The 20438-nt window shown below is 37.2% G+C and overlaps 1 protein-coding gene across 1 annotated transcript in view; it reads left to right on the top strand.

Moving 5' to 3' along the window:
- Nucleotides 1-77: 77 nt before the first annotated feature.
- SMC1B (structural maintenance of chromosomes 1B) overlaps nucleotides 78-20438 on the top strand; it is a 36754-nt gene continuing 16393 nt past the window's right edge. Inside the window, exons 1-14 of the mRNA XM_072400275.1 lie at nucleotides 78-234; nucleotides 3245-3433; nucleotides 4770-4882; nucleotides 4968-5171; nucleotides 5349-5587; nucleotides 10208-10466; nucleotides 11363-11503; nucleotides 11601-11683; nucleotides 14209-14416; nucleotides 15146-15331; nucleotides 16243-16422; nucleotides 17561-17707; nucleotides 18282-18419; nucleotides 19845-19961. Of these exons, the coding sequence (XP_072256376.1) occupies nucleotides 126-234; nucleotides 3245-3433; nucleotides 4770-4882; nucleotides 4968-5171; nucleotides 5349-5587; nucleotides 10208-10466; nucleotides 11363-11503; nucleotides 11601-11683; nucleotides 14209-14416; nucleotides 15146-15331; nucleotides 16243-16422; nucleotides 17561-17707; nucleotides 18282-18419; nucleotides 19845-19961 (2313 nt within the window). The 5' untranslated portion in view covers nucleotides 78-125. The remainder of the gene's footprint in view (nucleotides 235-3244; nucleotides 3434-4769; nucleotides 4883-4967; nucleotides 5172-5348; nucleotides 5588-10207; nucleotides 10467-11362; nucleotides 11504-11600; nucleotides 11684-14208; nucleotides 14417-15145; nucleotides 15332-16242; nucleotides 16423-17560; nucleotides 17708-18281; nucleotides 18420-19844; nucleotides 19962-20438) is intronic.

The following is a 20438-nucleotide window of genomic DNA, read 5'->3' on the forward strand; positions in this document are numbered from 1 at the left end:
TCTTCATCCAGGACGGCGCGCATCAGGCCAATTCCCGCGAGATTTCTCTGTGAGAAGAGTGAGGTCAGCGAGAGAGCTTGGCGGGAAAGTACTTTAGGTTTGCTGCGAATTGCTGACCGGGGGACATGGGCTATCTCAGTCACCTCGTCCTGCAGGACTTTAAATCGTGGAGAGGCCGTCAGGTTATAGGGCCCTTCAAAAGCTTCAATTGTATCATTGGCCCTAATGGTTCAGGTAAAGGTTCCTTCTCCCCTGACAAGTGGCCATGACAGGCCTGTGCTACTGCAAAGTGACCTACACATGGTACCAGAAAGTCCCAACATGGTGTAACCCTTCCCCCAGCAAATGTCACGTCACTAATGTCCGAAGTAACCATGGTTAGCCCCTTGTGGGTCAGATTGAGGATTTGCTGAAACATCCTGCTTCTAAAAACTGAACAATTGTCATAAATATTACATGAAGACCTTACATGAGACCTAATGACTGGTCATCTCCTGTACGGTCTGATTCATTGCTGTGTGAAAGTACTATGAAACAGGATTTATATAGCGCCAACATATTATGTAGCGTAGTACATTTAATAGGGGTGACAGATACAGACAGTGACATGGGAGGAGAGGACACTGACCCGAAGAGCTTGCAATCTAATAAAAAATTAATTCACTTGTCAGACGCTGGTTGTCTTGCTTTGGGGAGACATAAACCCCTATAAGATCCATGGGGATACCGAGCATCCTGTCATAACCTCTCCTGAGGTCTCATGATAGTATAGGATGTCAGTTTAGTTTAATATTTATTATTAATTATTATTTAGCTGTGGGTGACCCGCCTCTATGTCCTGATCTCCTATGTTTCCGGGATAAAAGTACAGGTAAATCTAAAATTTTGATTTGCCTCCAGAACAAGTACAGGTAGTCCCTGAGTTAAGGACATTTGACATAAAGACAACTAGATATGAATGGGGCTTCCCTGCTCGCTTGTGGGCAGGACAGAGGCTTGAAGGGGGGCAGTTTACATGACTTGTGGAAAGCCCCGTACACATGTCAGATTTTTATTGCCCGATAATCGGCATCGGCCAATTATCGGGCGAAAATCTGCCGTGTGTACAGTCGGTGTCGTCCATCGTCCGGACGACCGACCTGCTGGATCCACGGACGATGGACGACAGCCGATCCTAATGAAGGAAGGGGGAGAGCGCGCAGCAGGGTGCCGCTCCGTCGCTCTCCCCCTCCCCTCTCCATAGAGCATGAACGGTGCTGTATGTACAGCATCGTTCATGCATCGTGCAGTCCCTTGTCGTTGGAAAGGATCGTGAAAGATCCTTTCCAACGACAAAAATTGCAAGTGTGTACGCAGCTTAAGAAATCCTTTGCTAAACACAGCTGAGGTTGTTGGTGATCTTAGGGGGTGAGCTCTTTCTGCAGCCTCTTGTAACACTAATGACCAAGACAAATTCTGCAGCTGTTTCTATTGCATATGAAAGCACAGCTTGCTCCAGAAGTTAATAAATGTGTAGGCTCCATAAAGATTTTTTTTTTTGCTTTGTTTGTGAATAACCCACAGCAAGGATTTGATACAGTCACTGATACCATGCTGCCAAAGATTATGTTAAGACAAACATCTGTCCTAATTGCATGTATTAAAATAATTGTACCTGGAATACCTGTAAAAAGGAGAAATCTTTCCACAGGGAAATTTTTTCTCACATAGAAAAATATCTTGTTCCTCTGGAATCTACAGAACAGGAAGTGAAGGGAAATTTGACATTAGAAAGTGGCAAAGGAACCAAGCAGAGGCGGCAACGTGCATTATGGCAAATAGTGCATGTGGCCCAGTGGGCTGAGCGAAGCTTCATTATTTTTTAAATATTTATAACAAATTTAATTGAAAGTTTCTTTATATGTTGGGCGGAAAGGATGAGGAATTTGGATGTGAATTGATGCATTTTACAGAAACATCTGCTTCATCAAATGTTTTACATCATCTGAAGCAGATGTTTATGTTGTGTGCCACTTTTTAAAGCTGCTGCATTTTACCCCATTTGTACTTTGTGCTTTCTGACCTACATTTTAAAAGATAAGACAAGAGCAGAACATGCCCTAAAACTTTTGTTTGGGGGATCACTGTCCTCTTGTCAGTATAAAGCAGAGACCATTCATTAGTTACCTACAGTTGTACTTTATAGTTATTGGCGCCATCTAGTGGCAGATTACAGAATTACACTAAAGTGTAATCAACTACAGTATGTGCATCCTAAAAATTCCAGTTGTGAGCGATGACCCTCTCTTACGTTTTTGTAAGATGCCTCACATCCCTGTTATCATTAATAAGTAATAAAAGAGGTTGAAATAACTTTTTTTTTCAGGTTGCAGTGTGGGTTTTCATGCACAATTTTCTGCTAGTCAGATGCTGGCACCACTTCCATAGACTTCAGCTGCTTTAGTAAACACCTATTAAATGCTACTGGATTCTCCTGCACCCCTAATTGTTGTCAATAGGTGCCCAGGAGTAGTTAACTGTGCAGTTGACATACATTCAATCTAAACTCTGCCTTTTAGTAATATTACAGGAAAACATTTTTTATAGATTGTATTTGACAACAAATCAAGTACAAGCTTCAAAATGAATAAATGACCTCCCAACTAGTGATTCTAACTTTAGAGAACAAGTTTACACACCAACCTTTCGCTAGCTCTCTATCTTGATCTACGCAGATACCCCACCACAGATTTCTTGCCTCTCTGTGACAGCATTGGTGTGTTTAATACTTACCGTATATTTGTCGGCGGTAGGCACCTCTTTCACATTTATCAGTTGCTGCGTTGCAATAAAGCACATTCATTACCATGTGTTGGATTAGTAAAGCCCATTCAAATTAATTGTTTATTTAATATGCTACATAAGAATGCTAGATCTAGACATGCTAGATAAGAACATTGCACTATAGTGCATTACAGTGCGCTGTTTTTAGCACATGTGCTTTGTAGGTTCCTTGAGTTGTTAAGTTCGGATGTCATAGGGCTTTTTTTTTCCATGTGACCAATCAGTCTTTGCTTGTTGTCACTTTAAGCTCCAAAAACTTGCAGCAGATATAACAAAAAACTTTTTAGTTCTTCCTACAAATGACCCATCAGGAACAACATTGATGAACTGCTGCATGTAGAAGTGCTGGTTCTTAGGAGCACAATTCCTATGCAGACAATACATCATTTTACAATTTGTTTTCTTTATATATATTTTTAAGGAAAATCAAATTTGATGGATGCGCTAAGTTTTGTGATGGGTGAGAAGGCATATAATTTAAGAGTAAAGAGTGTTCGAGAGCTTATTAGCGGAGCAAACATAGGGCGGCCTGTCTCCTCATCTGCCAGTGTCCACCTGATTTATTGTGATGAGAATGGAAATGAGAAGACATTTGCCAGGATTATTCTAGGTATGACAAACATTACTAATAAATCAAATAGAATTACTTGCTCTTTCTGTATGTATTACTAGATCTTTTTTATGGAATGGAAAATTCTTCAACAAACGTGGAATCTAATACAAAAATGAGCACACCTTGCAAACTTTTGGTTTACATGTTGCATGACCACTTTCTCTCCTTTAGTTTTTTTCTCATTCTGTTTACACATAAGAGCTAAGTATAGAACATATTCAGACCCTCTTTGGCATTAGGTTGCACTTACTATGGCTTTCAAATTCTCAGCAATTGGACAAGAAATACCTAGGTGGTTCAGGCCGTTGTAGCAGAGCAAAAAAACATTATTTTTTCTCAGTGCTCAGGAACATATACGTATACCTTTATTTACTGGCCAATTCTACTAGACCTAAAAGGTCAAGGGGTGAATGGATTGACATTGTTTCTTGTTTCTTCTATAATATTCACTCAGTGGGATATCCTCTTTACATGCCCATGAAACACCTATAAGATGATGTCATGTTAGAATCCACCATGTAGACATAATAAATGTGGATTTAGAATAAAATATACCCGGTAAAACAGTAAATGCATTCATTCTAAGTAATGTGTAAATGTAACCCTTACAGGACCTGGAACCTAATCTGCCTCTCATAGTGATTACGCTTTTCCTATGATAATTATTTATTTTGCTTTTGAGATGACATTTTTGTTCAGGCTTTCTTGGCTGTTCACAAATTTCTAATTCAGATCAGTCCCCAGCTTTATTCTCTTGCCTTACAAAAGTCTGTATATTATATGTCTGGAATGTATTCATGCAGACTTGTAAAATGACTGAAAAGTCAATTTTTATTTCAATATTTGTAATAAAAAGGACGCTTTGTGGGAGTTCTTACTGATCGTGCTATCCTCCACATTAGTCTACAATATTCTTTGTGGACAACATTTGCTATGATCCTGTGTTGGGTTGTAGCAAATATTACATATAGTAATATAGTATAGTATAGTTATCTCTTATGCAGTTCTCCAGGATGCCCATATGTCAGGTTGCTGTTGTGCAAACAATAGGTTAGTACCTCATTAATGACTCGTGGAGGGGTTCAGGGTCAAAAATGTCTAGAGTCACTGAGATAGCTCTCTGCATATTAGAGCCGCTCACAGGCAGCTATACCTACTTGGGAAGTCATTTTATTTGTCTGCTATACATGTCTTTGTTATTTGTTTAAATGTTAACCTAATGACAGCTTTGTTCTAATGTTGAAAGTAATAAGATTTATAAAGAAAATAGCTTGGAAGTCCTAACATCCACAATTGCTTTTTTGTACTTTACATTTATCAAAATCTTTGCCAGGAGGCTCTTCGGCGTATCGATTCAATGACACACCAATAGGACGTTCAGCATATGTTCTGGAACTGGAAAAAATTGGAATAATTTTAAAGGCTAGAAATTGCCTCATATTCCAGGTAATACAATACATTCCGGACAATATAGAGTGTCAAACATTGTTAATAGGAGCTGAGATTGGTTTAATCTGGTTTGTATCTCCAGGGTGAGGTGGAATCAATTGCAGTAAAGAAACCTAAAGAAAGAACTCAACTTTTTGAACAGATAAGTAACTCGGCTGAACTAGCAGAAGAGTATGAGCAAAAGAAAAAAAAAATGTTACAGGCTGAAGAAGATGCACAATTCTGTTATAACAAGAGGAAAAATATAGCATTAGAAAGAAAGCACGCCAAAATAGAGAAGGAAGAGGTCAGTTCTGAGTGTCTGTCCACAGCCATTTTAAAATCTTTCAGTAATCAAAAGATGTCATGATAAAACTTTAAGTACTTAACTTTATTGGCACCATTAGTTCTTTCTTTATGTCTTTTTTTCTTCTTTATATAAACAAACAGATATTTTATATATTTTTTCCTTTTGGAAATGTAGGCTGATCGTTATAAAAAACTTCGCCAGGAACTTCTTTTAAGTAAAAAACATCTCCAGCTTTTTCAACTTTTTTACAATGAAAGCAAACTGGAGAGTTTATGTAAAGACTTAAATGAAAAACACGTGGAAACCAACAGTCAAAAAGACCAACTTGCTGATACTGAATCTGAACTGAAAGCTGCAAAACATGGGCTTGGAAGACTGAACAGAGAACTGCAGCAGATTGAAAAAGAAAAAAAGTAAGATGTTTTTAAATGAGCTGTTAAGATGTATTTATTTGCATTTTAATAATGGGAACATTAATATAAAAAAAATATGAACTGATTGTATGGACTGTGTACCTTATAGTGTGGGCTATGTTTTATGTCCTATGTTCATCTGTTGTCAGATATTCAGCATTGCATTGTTATCCTGCTGCAGTTACATACAGTTAGGTCCATAAATATTTGGACAGATACAACGTTTTTTTATTTTGGTTCTGTACATTACCACAATTAATTTTCAATGAAACAACTCAGATGCAGTTAAACTGCAGACTTTCAGCTTTAATTCAGTGGGTTGAAAAAAGATTGCATAAAAATGTGCGGAGTAAAGCCTTTTTTAACACAATCACTTAATTTCAGGGTCTCAAAAGTAATTAATTTCTAATACTTGGTTGAAAACCCTTTGCTGGCAATGACAGCCTCTAGTCTTGAACTCTTGGACATCACCAGATGCTGGGTTTCCTCCTTTTTAATGCTCTGCCAGGCCTTTACTGCAGCGGCTTTCAATTGCTGTTTGTTTGTGGGCCTTTCTGTCCGAAGTTTAGTCTTCAACAAGTGAAATGCATGCTCAATTGGGTTCAGATCAGGTGACTGACTTGGCCATTCAAGAATATTCCACTTCTTTGCTTTAATAAACTGGGTTGCTTTGGCTGTATGTTTTGGGTCATTGTCCATCTGTATTATGAAATGCCTCCCAATCAATGTGACTGCATTTAGCTGGATTTGAGCAGACAGTATGTCTCTGAACACCTCAGAATTCATTCAGCTGCTTCTGTCCTGTGTCACATCATGGATAAACACTAGTGTCCCAGTGCCACTGGCAGCCATGCACGCCCAAACCATCACACTGCCTCCGCCATGTTTTACAGATGATGTGCTATGGTTTGGGTCATGAGCTGTTCCACGACTTCTCCCATACTTTTTTCTTGCCATTATTCTGGTAAAGGTTGATCTTGGTTTCATCTGTTCAAAGAATGTTTTTCCAGAACTGTGCTGGCTTTTTTAGATGTTTTTGAGCAAAGTCGAATCTAACCTTTTTATTCTTGAGGCTTATGAGTGGCTTGCACCTTGCAGTGCACCCTCTGTATTTACTGTCATGCACTCTTCTTTTTATGATAGACTTGGATATCAATACGCCTACCTCCTGGAGAGTGTTGTTCACTTGGTTGGCTGTTGTATAGGGGTTTCTCTTCACCATGGAAATGATTCTGCGATCATCCACCACTGTTGTCTTCCGTGGACGTCCAGGTCTTTTGGGGTTGCTGAGTTCACCAGTGCTTTGTTTCTTTCTCATGATGTCCCAAACTAGATTTTGCCACTCCTAATATTGTAGCAATTTCTAGGATGGGTTTTTTCTGTTTTTGCAGTTTCAGGATGGATTGTTTCACCTGCATGGAGAGCTCCTTTGACCGCATGTTGTCTGTTCACAGCAAAATCTTCCTCATACAAGCACCCCCCCCCCAATTTTGAGCCCCTGAAATGAAGTGATTGTGTAAAGAAAAGGCTTTAGTTCCTCACAATTTTATGCAATCTTTTTGTTCAACCCACTGAATTAAAACTGAGAGTTGTTTCATTGAAAATTAATTGTGGTAACGTACAGAACCGAAATTAGAAAAAAGTTGTCTCTGTCCAAATATTTAAGGACTTAACTGTATATGGATCCATTGAGTGTTGGAGCGATGTGTCTCTCTCCTCACGATTAACTTCCTGTTACGTGAAATTAACCTATTTTTGACCCTGAATTTGGCATTTGTTCTCTGACTAGTATTTAGGTAATTTTTGGATTATTGCCTTTAGTTGAATATGATTCTGCAGTCTTTAAATTTTTCCTCCTGTCTCCTCTGACCCACTACTTGTTGCTTGATTTTGCCTGTCTGCTAGATAGTCAAAAGGATTGCATTTCAATGTCAGCCTGCAGTTCAACATCAGCACCACCACAGAAAGTTAAACTACCCGAGAGCTCTCACTGATAAGAATTCTTTACCTCAGTTACAATGTTACAGATGGTGTTGGTAATCCTCAAGTTCAAAAATATGTTGTCACCAGGTCAAGATAATGTGAATATTTCCAAAAATACCCATCCGTGCTCAACCCAAATTTTTTTTTTTTAAGCTGGGTGGGAAGAAGCTGTAGGTGGGTGGTGGACCCTGTATTGTGACTAAACTCATCTGTAACCACCCAAAAACAGCCGGGTGGTTGCTGAAAAGTGCCAGGTGGTGAGCCCAGCTAAAAAGGGCTGGGGAGAACACTGCCTGTATTTTAGGACCACACAGGGTGTATTCCCTAAAGTTTACATGGAACCTTCCAAGCTAAGGTGACATTTCTGACCTGTACTGCATTTCAATATTCCCTGGATACCAATATGCAAGTTAAAACGAAAACTTTAACAAACAGAGGCATAACAAATTTATTAAATGACAACCTTCCACCCCAACTAAATCTGTACATAAAAACAGCAGATGCAGAAGTAAAGCCTAGTAAAGTTATATGCTAATGCCCACCATTCTTTTAATAATCACTCTACATTCTTCTTAATGATTGGTAATGCTAGCTGTCAGATTTGAGGACTAACAAGTCCTTGGGCTGTATATTATTGTTTAGTGAGTGTCAGGACTTTTGTAGGTTGTTTTGAAATTCCTTTACTTTTCTGTTTGTATACCTGGACACCTGACAATTACTTCTATACACCCACCAGACACTTTATTAGGTACGCCTGGTCAAATGCTTGGTAACAAAAATATCTATTCAGCCAAAAGGTGATTTAGGGGACTTTAAATGGCATGGTAATTGGTACCTGACGGGCTCATCAGGGTATTTTAGAAACTTCTAATTTGCTGGGATTTTCACACACAACCATCTCAAGGGTTTAGAGAATGGTCTGAAAAAGGGAAAATGTCCAGTAAGTGGCAACTTGAAAAAGCTGGGGTAGGCTAGTTTGAGTTGATAGGCCCAGCTATGCGGAAGAGCATCTCTAAAAGCACATTGAACCCTGGAGCAGATGGACTATAGGTTAACAGGAGTTAACAAGTCATCAACGGGCACCTGAAACTACAATTTGCATGGACCCACATAAAATGTTGCCTAGTCTGACGAGCCTCTATTTCTACTGTGCCGTTTGGGTGATAGGGTCAGAATTTGGTGTCAACAACATGAAAGCAAGGAATAAGGTTGAGGCTGGTGTAATAGTGTGAGATCTTTTTTTTTTTTTTTTTTTTTTATACTTTGGGCCCCCTAGTACCAATTGAGCATTGTTTACATGTCGCGGCCAACTTACTTATGTGGCCTACCATGTCCATCCTTTTATGACAACAGTGTACCATGTGACACAGCTATGGACTCTGTACAGCGCTGCATAATATGATGGTGCTATATAAATAATATCCATCTAATGTGCAATGTCACTTAGCTCAAATCCTCCCAAACTTTTTTTTTTATTGTGGCAATGAGTTTATTGTACTCAGTTGGCCCCCATAGTCACCAGATCGATCAAATAGACAGGTTCTGGATATGGTGGATCAGGGGATTCAAATCATGGATCTTCAGATGACAAATCTGCTGTAAATGACATGATGTATTCTTGTCAATATGGACCAAAATCTCTGAGGAATGTTTCCAGCTCTTTGTGGAATTTGGACCACAATGAATTACGGCCATTCTAAAGACAAAAGAAGATCCAACCCAGTACTAGCAAGGTCTACCAAATAAAGTTGCTGGTGAGTGTATAAGTTTGTTTGCCATTTCAAAACCAAGGGAGATAAAGTTAGCTTCTATTTGAAGCCAGAACAGCTTCCTCTCTTCTTGAAGGGCTTTCCACTAGTTTAGTAATGTTTCTATGGGAATTTATGGCCATTAGGCAAAAAAAAAATTGTGAAGATAGTTACTATAGATAATAGAAAAAAAGGTTTGTTTTGCAGTCTGTATTTTTATTACTATCAATGATGATAGAAGATGATATACTTTCATAAAAAAAAACTGGGTGATTCAGCAAACTTGGAATGGATCTGGTCCAGGATTGAAAGTATTTGCCAGCTAATCATCATGATAGTCTGTCTTCTCCAGTGTTTTATAAATCAGGCTCTATGTCTTTACTATTAATATTATTTATAAACAGGATTTATATAGTGCCAACATATTACACAGTGATGTACATTAAATAGGGGTTGCAAATGACAGTTAAATACAGACAGTGATACAGGAGGAGAGGACCCAGCCCAGAAGAGTTAAGTTTTGTTAAGAGTTAAGAGTTAAGTTAAGAGCCCTTACAATCTAGGAAGTGGGGGAAGTAACACACAGTAGGAGGGGAGATGCTCAAACAGCAGTAGTTTCAGGTAGACCTACGTCAGTCAAACCCAGATATTTGTGTTGGCTTAAGGAACCCATCCTCTTCCCCAAAAGTGTGCTTACAAAAGCCAATGTACTCACACAATCTCAATATCCTGTATAATACTCCAGTATTCAACCAGCTTATTTTAACTGAATGCAGACACACAGGTTATGGCTCCCACAGAGTGATGCCTTTCCTCCTCTCATGTATTACACAGATTGTGATAAGTTTGCAGAGGCAATAATTTTGATTATTTTCTGGTATTACCTTAGAGTCTTTGAAGCATCACTCAATCAGTTGAGAACCCAGTTCATTAAAGCAAAAGAAAATTCTGCACACCAACTGAAGAAAGTTGAAATTAGTAAATCTTCCCTGAAGAAAAGTGAGACACGCTGTGTTAAGCTTCAAGAAGACATTAAGGAGCTGGAAAAGGAGATTGATGAAGTACAGCAGGCCTGGAGAATATTTGATCGTAAGCTAGAAGAGGATCGTGTAAGAAGACAGACAGATGTTGAGTTGGAGCAAAGTCAGGTAATAGAAGCTTGGTCTTCCATTTGGCATTGTGAAACATTGTATTCACTGTCCTTGTGCACACCTCACTGTTACAATGGACCTTAAAAAAGTGAAGATTACAGTGTTTTTACCAGGAAATAATGGTTGTGCCTAAGCATTTCCCCACATTTTTACATTCCTGAAAACAGCAGAGCACTTTTGTACCTGCAGGTTCAGGAACTGTATATCTGTATTCTTATATCTTGGACACTGCTGCCTCTATCTTTACCAGATATGAAGTAAAATTTAGTGATGTCACTATTTTTTTCTGCTTCTTCTTTGTCTATTCTGTGGATACTGGTGGCTAGTCATAGGCGGTGAGACACTAGAAAAAGCAAACAGGCATTGTTTCAATCATTCATTAATATTATCAAACCCTACATAAATCTTTTCAGTCTGTCAGATCACAATACACTTTTTACTATAGGAATTGGAGACTTTTTTTTCCAGAATCCAAGTTTTTTCCCTATTAATTAATGTGAAAAATACAATTTTCTTTTGGAAGACCAACATGCACTTTTTCCTAAAACTTTAACTAATGTAAAGCTTAGGGATAGCTAGCCAGCTAATGGTGAGGTGGTCCACAAAGCACAAAAGGCAAAGTTCAGTATGAATTTCTGAAGGAGGCATTTTGATGTCATTTGTGTCATTATTACCAAATAATAAAGTTTGATAATAATAATGCCTTTTACCTGGATTTCTTTCTACTTGACTGTAGGTGGGCAGAGTGGTTTCTCTGGTGTGCCCCTTAGGGGATAAAAAGGAAAGATGTTTTTCAGATAAAAAATACAAAGCGGATCTTTTATTATATTACCTTAGAGTAGCTCTCTTTGATTATCAGCTAATAGGTAGTAGTGACATCCTTGTCTTTATAGTTGGATCAATACATGTTATTAAAAGAGGAGGTGAGAAAGAAAAATGCTGTACTGGGGCAGCAGCTGGAAAAGCTTTACTGGGAACTGAAAGCTATTGAAGAAAAGATAGCGATTCAGCAGAGGAGACAAAAAGAAGTGGAGGTAATTATATAGCAGCTCTAACAATGATAAAGCAAACCTGTTCATCTAGATATTTCTCTGTCTATTTCAAAGAGATGTTTTACTTTGTTTCTCTTAGGTAAACAAAAAATGTGTAGAAGAGCAGATTGGAGACTACAACCGAAGAGTGGGGAAATTAGAGGACTACATCAACACTTGCATGTATGTGTTACATATAGATAATGTAGATAATGTTAACCTATTCTGAAAGGCAGGCTAGTAAACATAATTACGAAGATCAAAGCTCACACTAGTCCATGCCCTCTCTGACTTTTTACAACACAGAAATACATTAAAGGATTCACTGTTGCGCACTGATTTCAGTGTTTACAGTCCATTTTTAGTAACCAAGTAAGACCAGTGCATCATAGATACGATAAGTCTTGTTGATGAGTGAAATACATTAGTTTGTGGATTGATGTGGGGATGTTTTGGTATCATCTGGTAGATTAAATACTGCAACATATTATATGTTGCAATATACAAAATTGTTTTATGGAAATTTAGTTACAAATATGCAATAATCTCTGTGTTATTAAAATTAAATTAATTGCTGTAAAATGTATTAAGTATGGAAAGTATTTGCCAGGGTACCCACAGAGGAATGCTTGGAACTTTTGACTGTAAAATGTTCATGTTGCACATAAGTTGTATTAAATTGTTTCCCACATATATATTGGGAATTTGATAATAATATTTCACAAGCCTGGCCTATTTAGAAAGAGCATTTTTTAAAAATTCAAAACCCCAGGTACCCTTAGTGATAATCACATTTCAAAATGGTGTGTAGATCCAGATCTAGTTATTTGCAAATCTTAACCTATTGCTTTAAATATTGGGTTTTGTAGTGACCCCCCACTTCCTGAATCCCTCTGTTTAACAATAAATTTGTTCTACAACCTCTTTGTCCAATAAAAGGTTAAGAGTTAGTGGTCTACCTTTTACTGTATGTAAATTGAATTGTTATAAACTTTTGTTATAAAGTTTTGACTTTCTGATTTCATCTGGCATTTTACTTGCCCAGATTTGTCATTGGTTTACATCAAATTAAGTTTTTATTGGAGAGAAGCTGAAAAGTTGTAACCCAATATCCTGGAAAATTTCCACCGGTTATGACTATTAATGTGGTTTAAAGGTGTCCTACTCCCTAAAACAGACAAAACCCATTTATTTGAATCTTGGCAAGCCCAAAGGTCCATCCACTGTGCCTTGCAAAGGTATTTATCTCACTCAGGGTTTTTCCTCTTTTGTCAAAATCAAAACTAAAAAGCTGTGAGCTCATATGTATTCATCCCTGCTTCTATCTTGAAACAAGTGGTGAGAACCGTGCCTTACCAGACACTTAACCACCCGGCTAGATTTAATGAACCAGTGTTTGAACATTTTATATCAGATGGTACTGCATGGCATTACTGCCCCTAATCATTTCCCATTGTTGGCTGCATATGAGATGCTACATGATTAGATAGGATCTGTTTTAACCTATTAAAGAGGAAGTAAACTGAAAAATGCAGAAAACAAAAAAAAAATCCACTTACCTTCACTGCACATGCGTGAGATCGCCAATTTTTTTCCCTTTTCACGAAAAGGCTCCTTCTGCGCATGCCTGAGATGATGCAAGCAGTAAACTAAACTGTGTTTAGTGTGCAGCGACCCCAACAGCACTTCAAGCAGTCCAATCTCAAGGGGCAATTCGATGCCAAGTACACGCACACTTACGAAGACTTTCATTGAGTTTTACCGTCAGCTGCCACATGCCTAGTTTCCAATGTTGTTAGCCCGGGCCAAGTGTGTGATCGCAGCACTTATTCGTGCGAGCAGCTGTTCTCCAAGATGAAGTTTTGTAACAACAAGCTGCACTCTCAGCTCACTGACAATCACCCCAATGACATTCTGTTGCTGAACTCCTCATCATTAGAACCTGATATTGTATCTGTCTCTAAGAACATGCAACATCATGTTTTCCATTGATCGTACTGTATTTTTAAATAAAAAAACTTTTCCTTGGACACCTTGTTTCTTCTGGCCTAGTGTGCCTTCTTAACCTCCTGAAATGGCCTAGTAGTCCAAAAGGTTTGCCGACCCCTGGCCTAGGTGATTAAGAATTAGGGGGCGGAGCTGCACCCTTTTTTTTATTAAAAAAAGGGTGTTGCACTTAAAAAAACAAACAAACAGAACTTTTATGTAATGTGAAATTTCTGAGTTTAGGTACACTTTAACTTCAGGTCCACTTGTGTGCAATCAAAGTGTCACATGACTTGCCACATGATTTCTGTCTTTTGTTCATAAAGTTATCTGTTTCAAAAGGCCCCTGACTCTGCCACACCATTAATCAGGCAACATAAAAGCCAAAAAGTACTCCAAATTGATCAGGGGCAAAGTTGTGAAGAAGTATAGATTATGAAGTACTTTGACCGATATGATTTTTATTTGATTTATATTTTACAGCCTGTTATTCACTTCATATGCAGAAATTGCTATTCCAAATCATGCAGTCTTTATAATAGTACTTTTGAGGTTTATTTGTACTTGGCTGTTTACCAACATCACAACACTGTGCAATTGCCTTGTAAGAACTGTTGCTTTTTTCATCCACCGTGTGTCTTGGGTCTATCCCTGAAGGCTTTTTCTTTTTTTATTTCTTCTGTCCCTAATTAAAGAATGTAGGTTGTAATTGTTTTTTGTAGCAAAACTCTTGAAGAACACAGGAGCCTGGAAGAACAGCTTGTTCGTGAAACTGAATACAGTAATCAGAGGATGTCAGAGGTGAATGAGGAACTAAGCATTACTGTTAGTGAACTGCAGAATGCCAGGATTGATTACCATGAAGGCACTCGCCAGAAGAGAAAAGCAGAAATTCTAGAAAGCATGAAAAGAATGTACCCAGATGCTGTGGTAAGTAAATAAGCCCAGAGAGATCAGGTTGTTTAACTTTTTTCTAAAGAGGTTTTCGGACAAAACTTGTGCTCTTGAAAATGAGCTATAAAAAGTCAGGATCTTCTGCCGGTCATGTTTATACAAAATTACCTCTAGGTGAGCTCTGCCAATCATATCTAAAGCTCAATTTCAAGTTGAAAAAAAGATAAAAACAAAAGAAAAGTCCAACTTTTTAATTATTCAGTCCACATCTGTGGGCCCAGGATGTCATTATGCTGACCAACAGTACTACTATTAGAACAGCACTCACATGATATGTTATTCAGTAAAAACTGTCTACTACTACTACTACTGAGGGAAGAAAACAGGACGGCTCTTGTTATTAGTATTATTATTATACATGGGATTGTAACAATAATTTAAACAAAATACTTCAGGGGGAAGGGGGTTATGGAGCTGGACCTGAAATCTGACCTAAACTCTGTTATATTTCCTCACCAGCAATTTAACCTCTGTATGTGCAACTCAGTGTATACAGTTAAATATTGTGAACAGGAGGAAAAGAAGCTTTATTGCATTAGAAACATGGGTCTGCTAAATAAATGTTTTCACACAAGTTTTGTACAACTTTCACCTTGTATGTACTAATGTTTTTTTGAACTACGCTGGGTAAAAGCAGTGTGCAATTTGTGTGAAAGAAATGTTCTGGTTCTCTTCATTCAGTATTTTTTTTATGTTTTTTTCAAGTTTGGCAGATTATTTGAGCTGTGCCACCCAATCCATAAAAAATATCAACTAGCTGTTACCAAGGTCTTTGGAAAGTACATGAATGCCATTGTTGTGACAAGTGAGAAGGTGGCAAGGGAATGCATCCAATTTCTTAAAGAGGAAAGAGCAGAGCCAGAGACATTCCTTTCCTTGGACTATCTATATGTAAGTTATATTGTCACTGTTGCTTTTTTTTTTCCTAGAACCTTGAGAATAATAGACAGGCTATGATATCAAATTCATCAGCAGGTAGCATTGTAGGTGAATAAAAAAAAAATGATTCCTATAATAGGTAAACTTAGTATGGTCCCAAAAAACCTTTGGTTGCTAAAGGCAAGTTTGGTTGCTAAATTAAAAAAAAATCATTAAAAATACGAAAGAAACAGGGTATTCACACTCCTCTACAATTGAATGTTTTTGACATTGCAGTAATAGCAGTTCCTGGTTACATAGAAACTAAAGGTCTGCAAATGTTGATTACTACATTTGTTTTTTTGTTGTTCCCAAAGAGGAAAGCAGAAGGCACAGGAGTAGTAACCAATATAGCTTGCAGGGTACCTGCTGCTGATTGTTTTCTGCTGTTGTTTGTCACTGCTGGCTTACCATGCTTTGTTCTGCACTGGAAAGAATCATAGGAAAGCAGGGCTGTCCCCCAACGGTAGATTATTATCACAGATCCTAGAATGGATAAAGCAAAATAAGGTTAATATATGCAGTGATTATCCTCAGGTACAGCCTCTCTCCAGTAAGAACAGTGAGCAATACGGTAATGTCATCACCAGATCTATTGAGACTAGCTTTAATAGACAGCAGTGACATATAGATGACCGCACACTGCACATATACAGCTTATGAAGATCCAGGCACACTCACATGTCAATTAGTACACTTCTATTTTCAAGACTGAATCTTTCCAAAATTTACTTCTTGAATCTGGGGTTTTAAGCCATTGGATCAGAACAAAGGGATTAGCTACACTCACCTCACTTGGCTCTATCCATCTCTGTTTTGTGAAGTATCTATTTTTATTTATAATACAGCTATGAAAAGAATGATAATTTGTCTTTTGTTTACAGTTAAAGCCAATCAATGAAAAGCTGAGGGAAGTTAAAGGTTGCAAAATGTTGCTTGATGTGATACAATGCTCAAGTGCCTCTCTAAAAAAAGTGGTTCAGTTTGTATGCGGGAATGGCCTGGTGTGTGAAACTGTCAAAGAGGCAAGACACATTGCATACGACGGTCCTGAGAGGCTAAAAGTAAGCCAAGTTTTTTACAAGTTTCATTAGAGTTTTTATAGTCAAAACACCCAAATTAATAATAATTTTAAAATGAAGAGTTATATTATCTACATCACCCTTTTGTTTTAAAAGTATTATTATGCCCGTATATAAAAATTAAAAATTTTGTAGATAGTGGTATATTTTAATAGATTTCAGTTGAGATGAGTTTATAGTTGACTCAATGATTGCAAGGTGCCCGGGTCCTGTGGCTACTAAACAAAGCCAAATCATCACCTCTCCCCCACCATGCTTGACAGTTGGTATGAGGTGTCTGTTCTGATTGTCAAAACATCTCCACTTTGGTCTTGTCTGTCCAAAGGACATTGTTCCAAACGTCCTGTGGTTTGTTCTGATGCAACTTTGGAAACTTATACCATGATGACAAGAGAAATTATGTTCTCCTGGCAACCCTTTCAAACAAGCCATACTTCTTCTGTCTTACTTCTGTCTTTTTTTTCAATTGACCTGTCAATAATTTTAATATTTAACATGCCAACTAAGGTCTGTATAGTCTGAAATGTAGCTCTCTGATTTTATTTTTTTGCAATATCTGACCTTGAGGAAAATTTGCTGGGATGTCTACACCTAGGAAGATTGACAACTGTCTGTGTTTCCACTTATCAATTATCTTTCTCTCTGAGAAATATTGGACTTTATATTGATATTGCTGCTCTAAGATCATTGCTGATTTCTTTCCTATTTATATTGTGTTAACACATACCTAAAAGCTCTAGAATATGAAACCGCCAAACCTTGTGCTTTTATAGAAGTGGTTATACTTGCTGATGACCATTTATAAAGTGCATTTAATTAGTAAATTAAAAGCTAATTGAAAGACGGTGTACTTTTTTACTCATAACTGTACCTGTTGAAACGCACACTTTCTTGGTTAGAAAAAGTTGATCTCGGTTGCTTTAAAGAGATTTGCAACATTCAGCTGAAGTGAAGCAAGTAAATACTAATTTGGTTCATTCTGATTTATAAAAATGAACAATGTTTGTTGTTTGTTTACAATGACTTTAAACTGTGGCAGCACCCTCCACTTTTTTAAAGTCAGTCACTCTGTTTATTTTCTTTAGTTCCTAAAATGTGTATTTGATTGTTTACCTTTCAGACTGTTGCTTTAGATGGAACTTTGTTCTTGAAATCTGGTGTAATATCTGGAGGCTCAAGTGACTTGAAGTTTAAAGCCAAGCGCTGGGATGAGAAAGAGATAAGTGAACTAAAGGAGAAAAGAGATTCACTGATGAGTGAACTAAAAGTAAGATCTGTATTCTAATATTTATTTATAGATATGATTCATGAAAGAGTTGAACATTTTCATAGGGGTTTCTTGGTGATTTACAGCTCTGGGCTCAACAAGCAATTATTATTTGCATTTTTTTCCACTACACTCAGGTGTAAAATAATGAAATGAGACACCTTGCTATGTATATATTTTTCAAACTGGTCTATGCAAACATCTGACCTATCTGCCAAGCAATTAAACATTTCTGGAAAGTACCATGGCATAAACAGATCTAGCAGCTACTGCATGAGAACCAGGTGGTATTTAAATAACAAGCCCTTATCTAAAATAGGTTGGCCTAAGATTTATTTGCTGTCACATAACCTATTTAGATCACTGAGCAGTAACCACAGCACCTCTCTACTGACTAATACTCCTCAGTATGGTGGATTTCAGAAGATGACATTTTAAAAGTTCCCTCCTGAGCACATTAATTATCTTAATGCTGTAAGTCACTAAATTGCCTACCTGAATAAGACAAAAAGAACTAAGATTAACTTGAATATAAGCATGCATGCAGTATTCTTCTTTTTGTTGTTTTGATTAGGAGCTAATGAAGTTAAAGAGGAAAGAGAGCGACTTAAAGCAGCTCCATGCTCAAATACAAGGAACACAGACACGTCTCAAATATTCTCAAAGTGAGCTAGAAGTCATTAAGAAGAAAAATCTTGTCAGCTGCTTTGCGGTAATAAAATAGGGCCTCATTACCATTTCTGTTTCAGTGGTGTTTTCACATAGTGCCTCATCTATTTCCTATATTGCATGAGAGTAATTTTCTTTAAATGCTCATAATCTTTTTAAAAAGATGAAAATAAGAAAACTAATAGAACTATGCAGAACTGGTGAGCTACAATATTAAACATTTTTGTTTTTGGTTCAGATACACTTTAACAATTGTTTTTATAAGCACTCCCTTTGGAAATGAAAAATATTATTTTTTTGACTGAATTATTAACACCTGACTTTAACATGCATATACTTGCATATAGGAAAAGTCATCTTGAGCCTTAGGCTCAATTTTCAACCCTCTTGAATAATATATTTACTGACATTCTTTTGTAGTAATATATATACCAAATGTCAATATAATAATATCACCGGCTGCAGTTAAGGCCCCTTGTTGATGTCAGAGGACACAGTTCTACTGTTTTACTACTTTGCAACAGTACAATCGGGTAGAAGCCTCTCTCAGTTTGTGAGGCCGCCATGTGTCTGTACATCTATGTCTCAATAAAAGCTGCATAAAATTAATGTGTTTTTGATTATTTCTCGTTTTTGACATTGTATTGTTAGAAATATAAAAATAAAGCTGGTACTTCAAGTGTCTCAAGTGTCAGTGAGATGTCCTATTTTTTTATCTGGTTTTTAAAACACCCTTATTACTGTGGTACAAACATGGATGAAAAAACAGATAGTATAAAAACCTAAACCTTTTTCAAAGGCAAGTACTTGCCTTTGTAGATCAAGTACTTGCCTAGTGTAGATCAACAACTACTCCTGTAACAAAATATAACAGTTCAATGTGCCATTCAGGTTTATTTCGAAAACAATATTTTGTAAAAAAAAAAATTAAAAGCTCTATAATTGAGCCTAAGCCAATATAGTTTCTCTCAGTTTAGTTTCTCTCAGTTTGTAAACCTAAGTGAACCTATTTGTTAAGGCTCAGTTGTGGCTTCTTGTTAATTGTAAAGTAAAGCCAGGTTGCTGAAGAAATGAAGAATGCAATGTTAATTTTTGTTGTACATGCAGTACAATTTAGAAAGTCAATTTACCTTTCTCTGACAGCATGTTGGAGATCCAGACCACTCTGTTCTATGTGAAAGCAGCAGTCCAGATCTTCATTTGTGAACACCTAACATATTCATGTTTGAGGTGCATTATTTTTATCATACACTTATGTCACCATCATAAACACTTGGCTGAGCCTAGTAGAATGATCAGGAAAAAAATTAGATAGCAGCACTAGTAAAACATTTATCAGTTTATGCATTTAGTAGCCCTGAAAGTTGAAGAAATGTTTCAAAAGAGATGACATGACTTTCTGGAAGGTAGTTGTCATATTTTCTGCCCATGCTAAGTACCAAAATTGACTGATTTATTTTTTGTTCAGGAAAAATCAAGGCTGGAAAGTGAATTCTCAAACGCTGTGTCTCAGGTTACAATGTTAACAGATGAACTTGAAAGGCAGAACATAAAAATCACAGACCTTCAAGAACGAATGAATAAGGTATAAGCATTTGTTTGACATTTCAGTTCCTTAGTATGGCCCATTCATTGCATTTTTGAAGTAGAACATATTTGAGTATCATGACAGGTTATGTACATTTTTTTGCTATCATTAATTATCTGGAAAGAAAAATGTCAGTGTGACTTTTCGGGGCAAATGTATTTTGTATATACATATATTACTATCAGCTTCCCATTTTACATCATTTTTTTATGCTTACTGTGGCCATATTAAAAAAAATCAGTTTTCGGTGTGTAAAATGACAGCAGGGTTCATTTAAAGAACACTTGTCAATAAATAAATTCTTTACATTAGGCAGGATTTATGCAAGCATTTTCAATACAAATTCCCTTCATGCCCATGTTCAGATGACATCCTAGTGGGCTACAATAGACTCTGTAATAATAGATATGTGTAGTTCAGAATAATTATCTTGAAGGCACAGTTTACATGTTGTGCTGCAGCTTTAAACCACCC

This window comes from Pyxicephalus adspersus, chromosome 2, assembly GCF_032062135.1.
Source record: "Pyxicephalus adspersus chromosome 2, UCB_Pads_2.0, whole genome shotgun sequence".
Classification (NCBI taxonomy): Eukaryota; Metazoa; Chordata; class Amphibia; order Anura; family Pyxicephalidae; genus Pyxicephalus; species Pyxicephalus adspersus.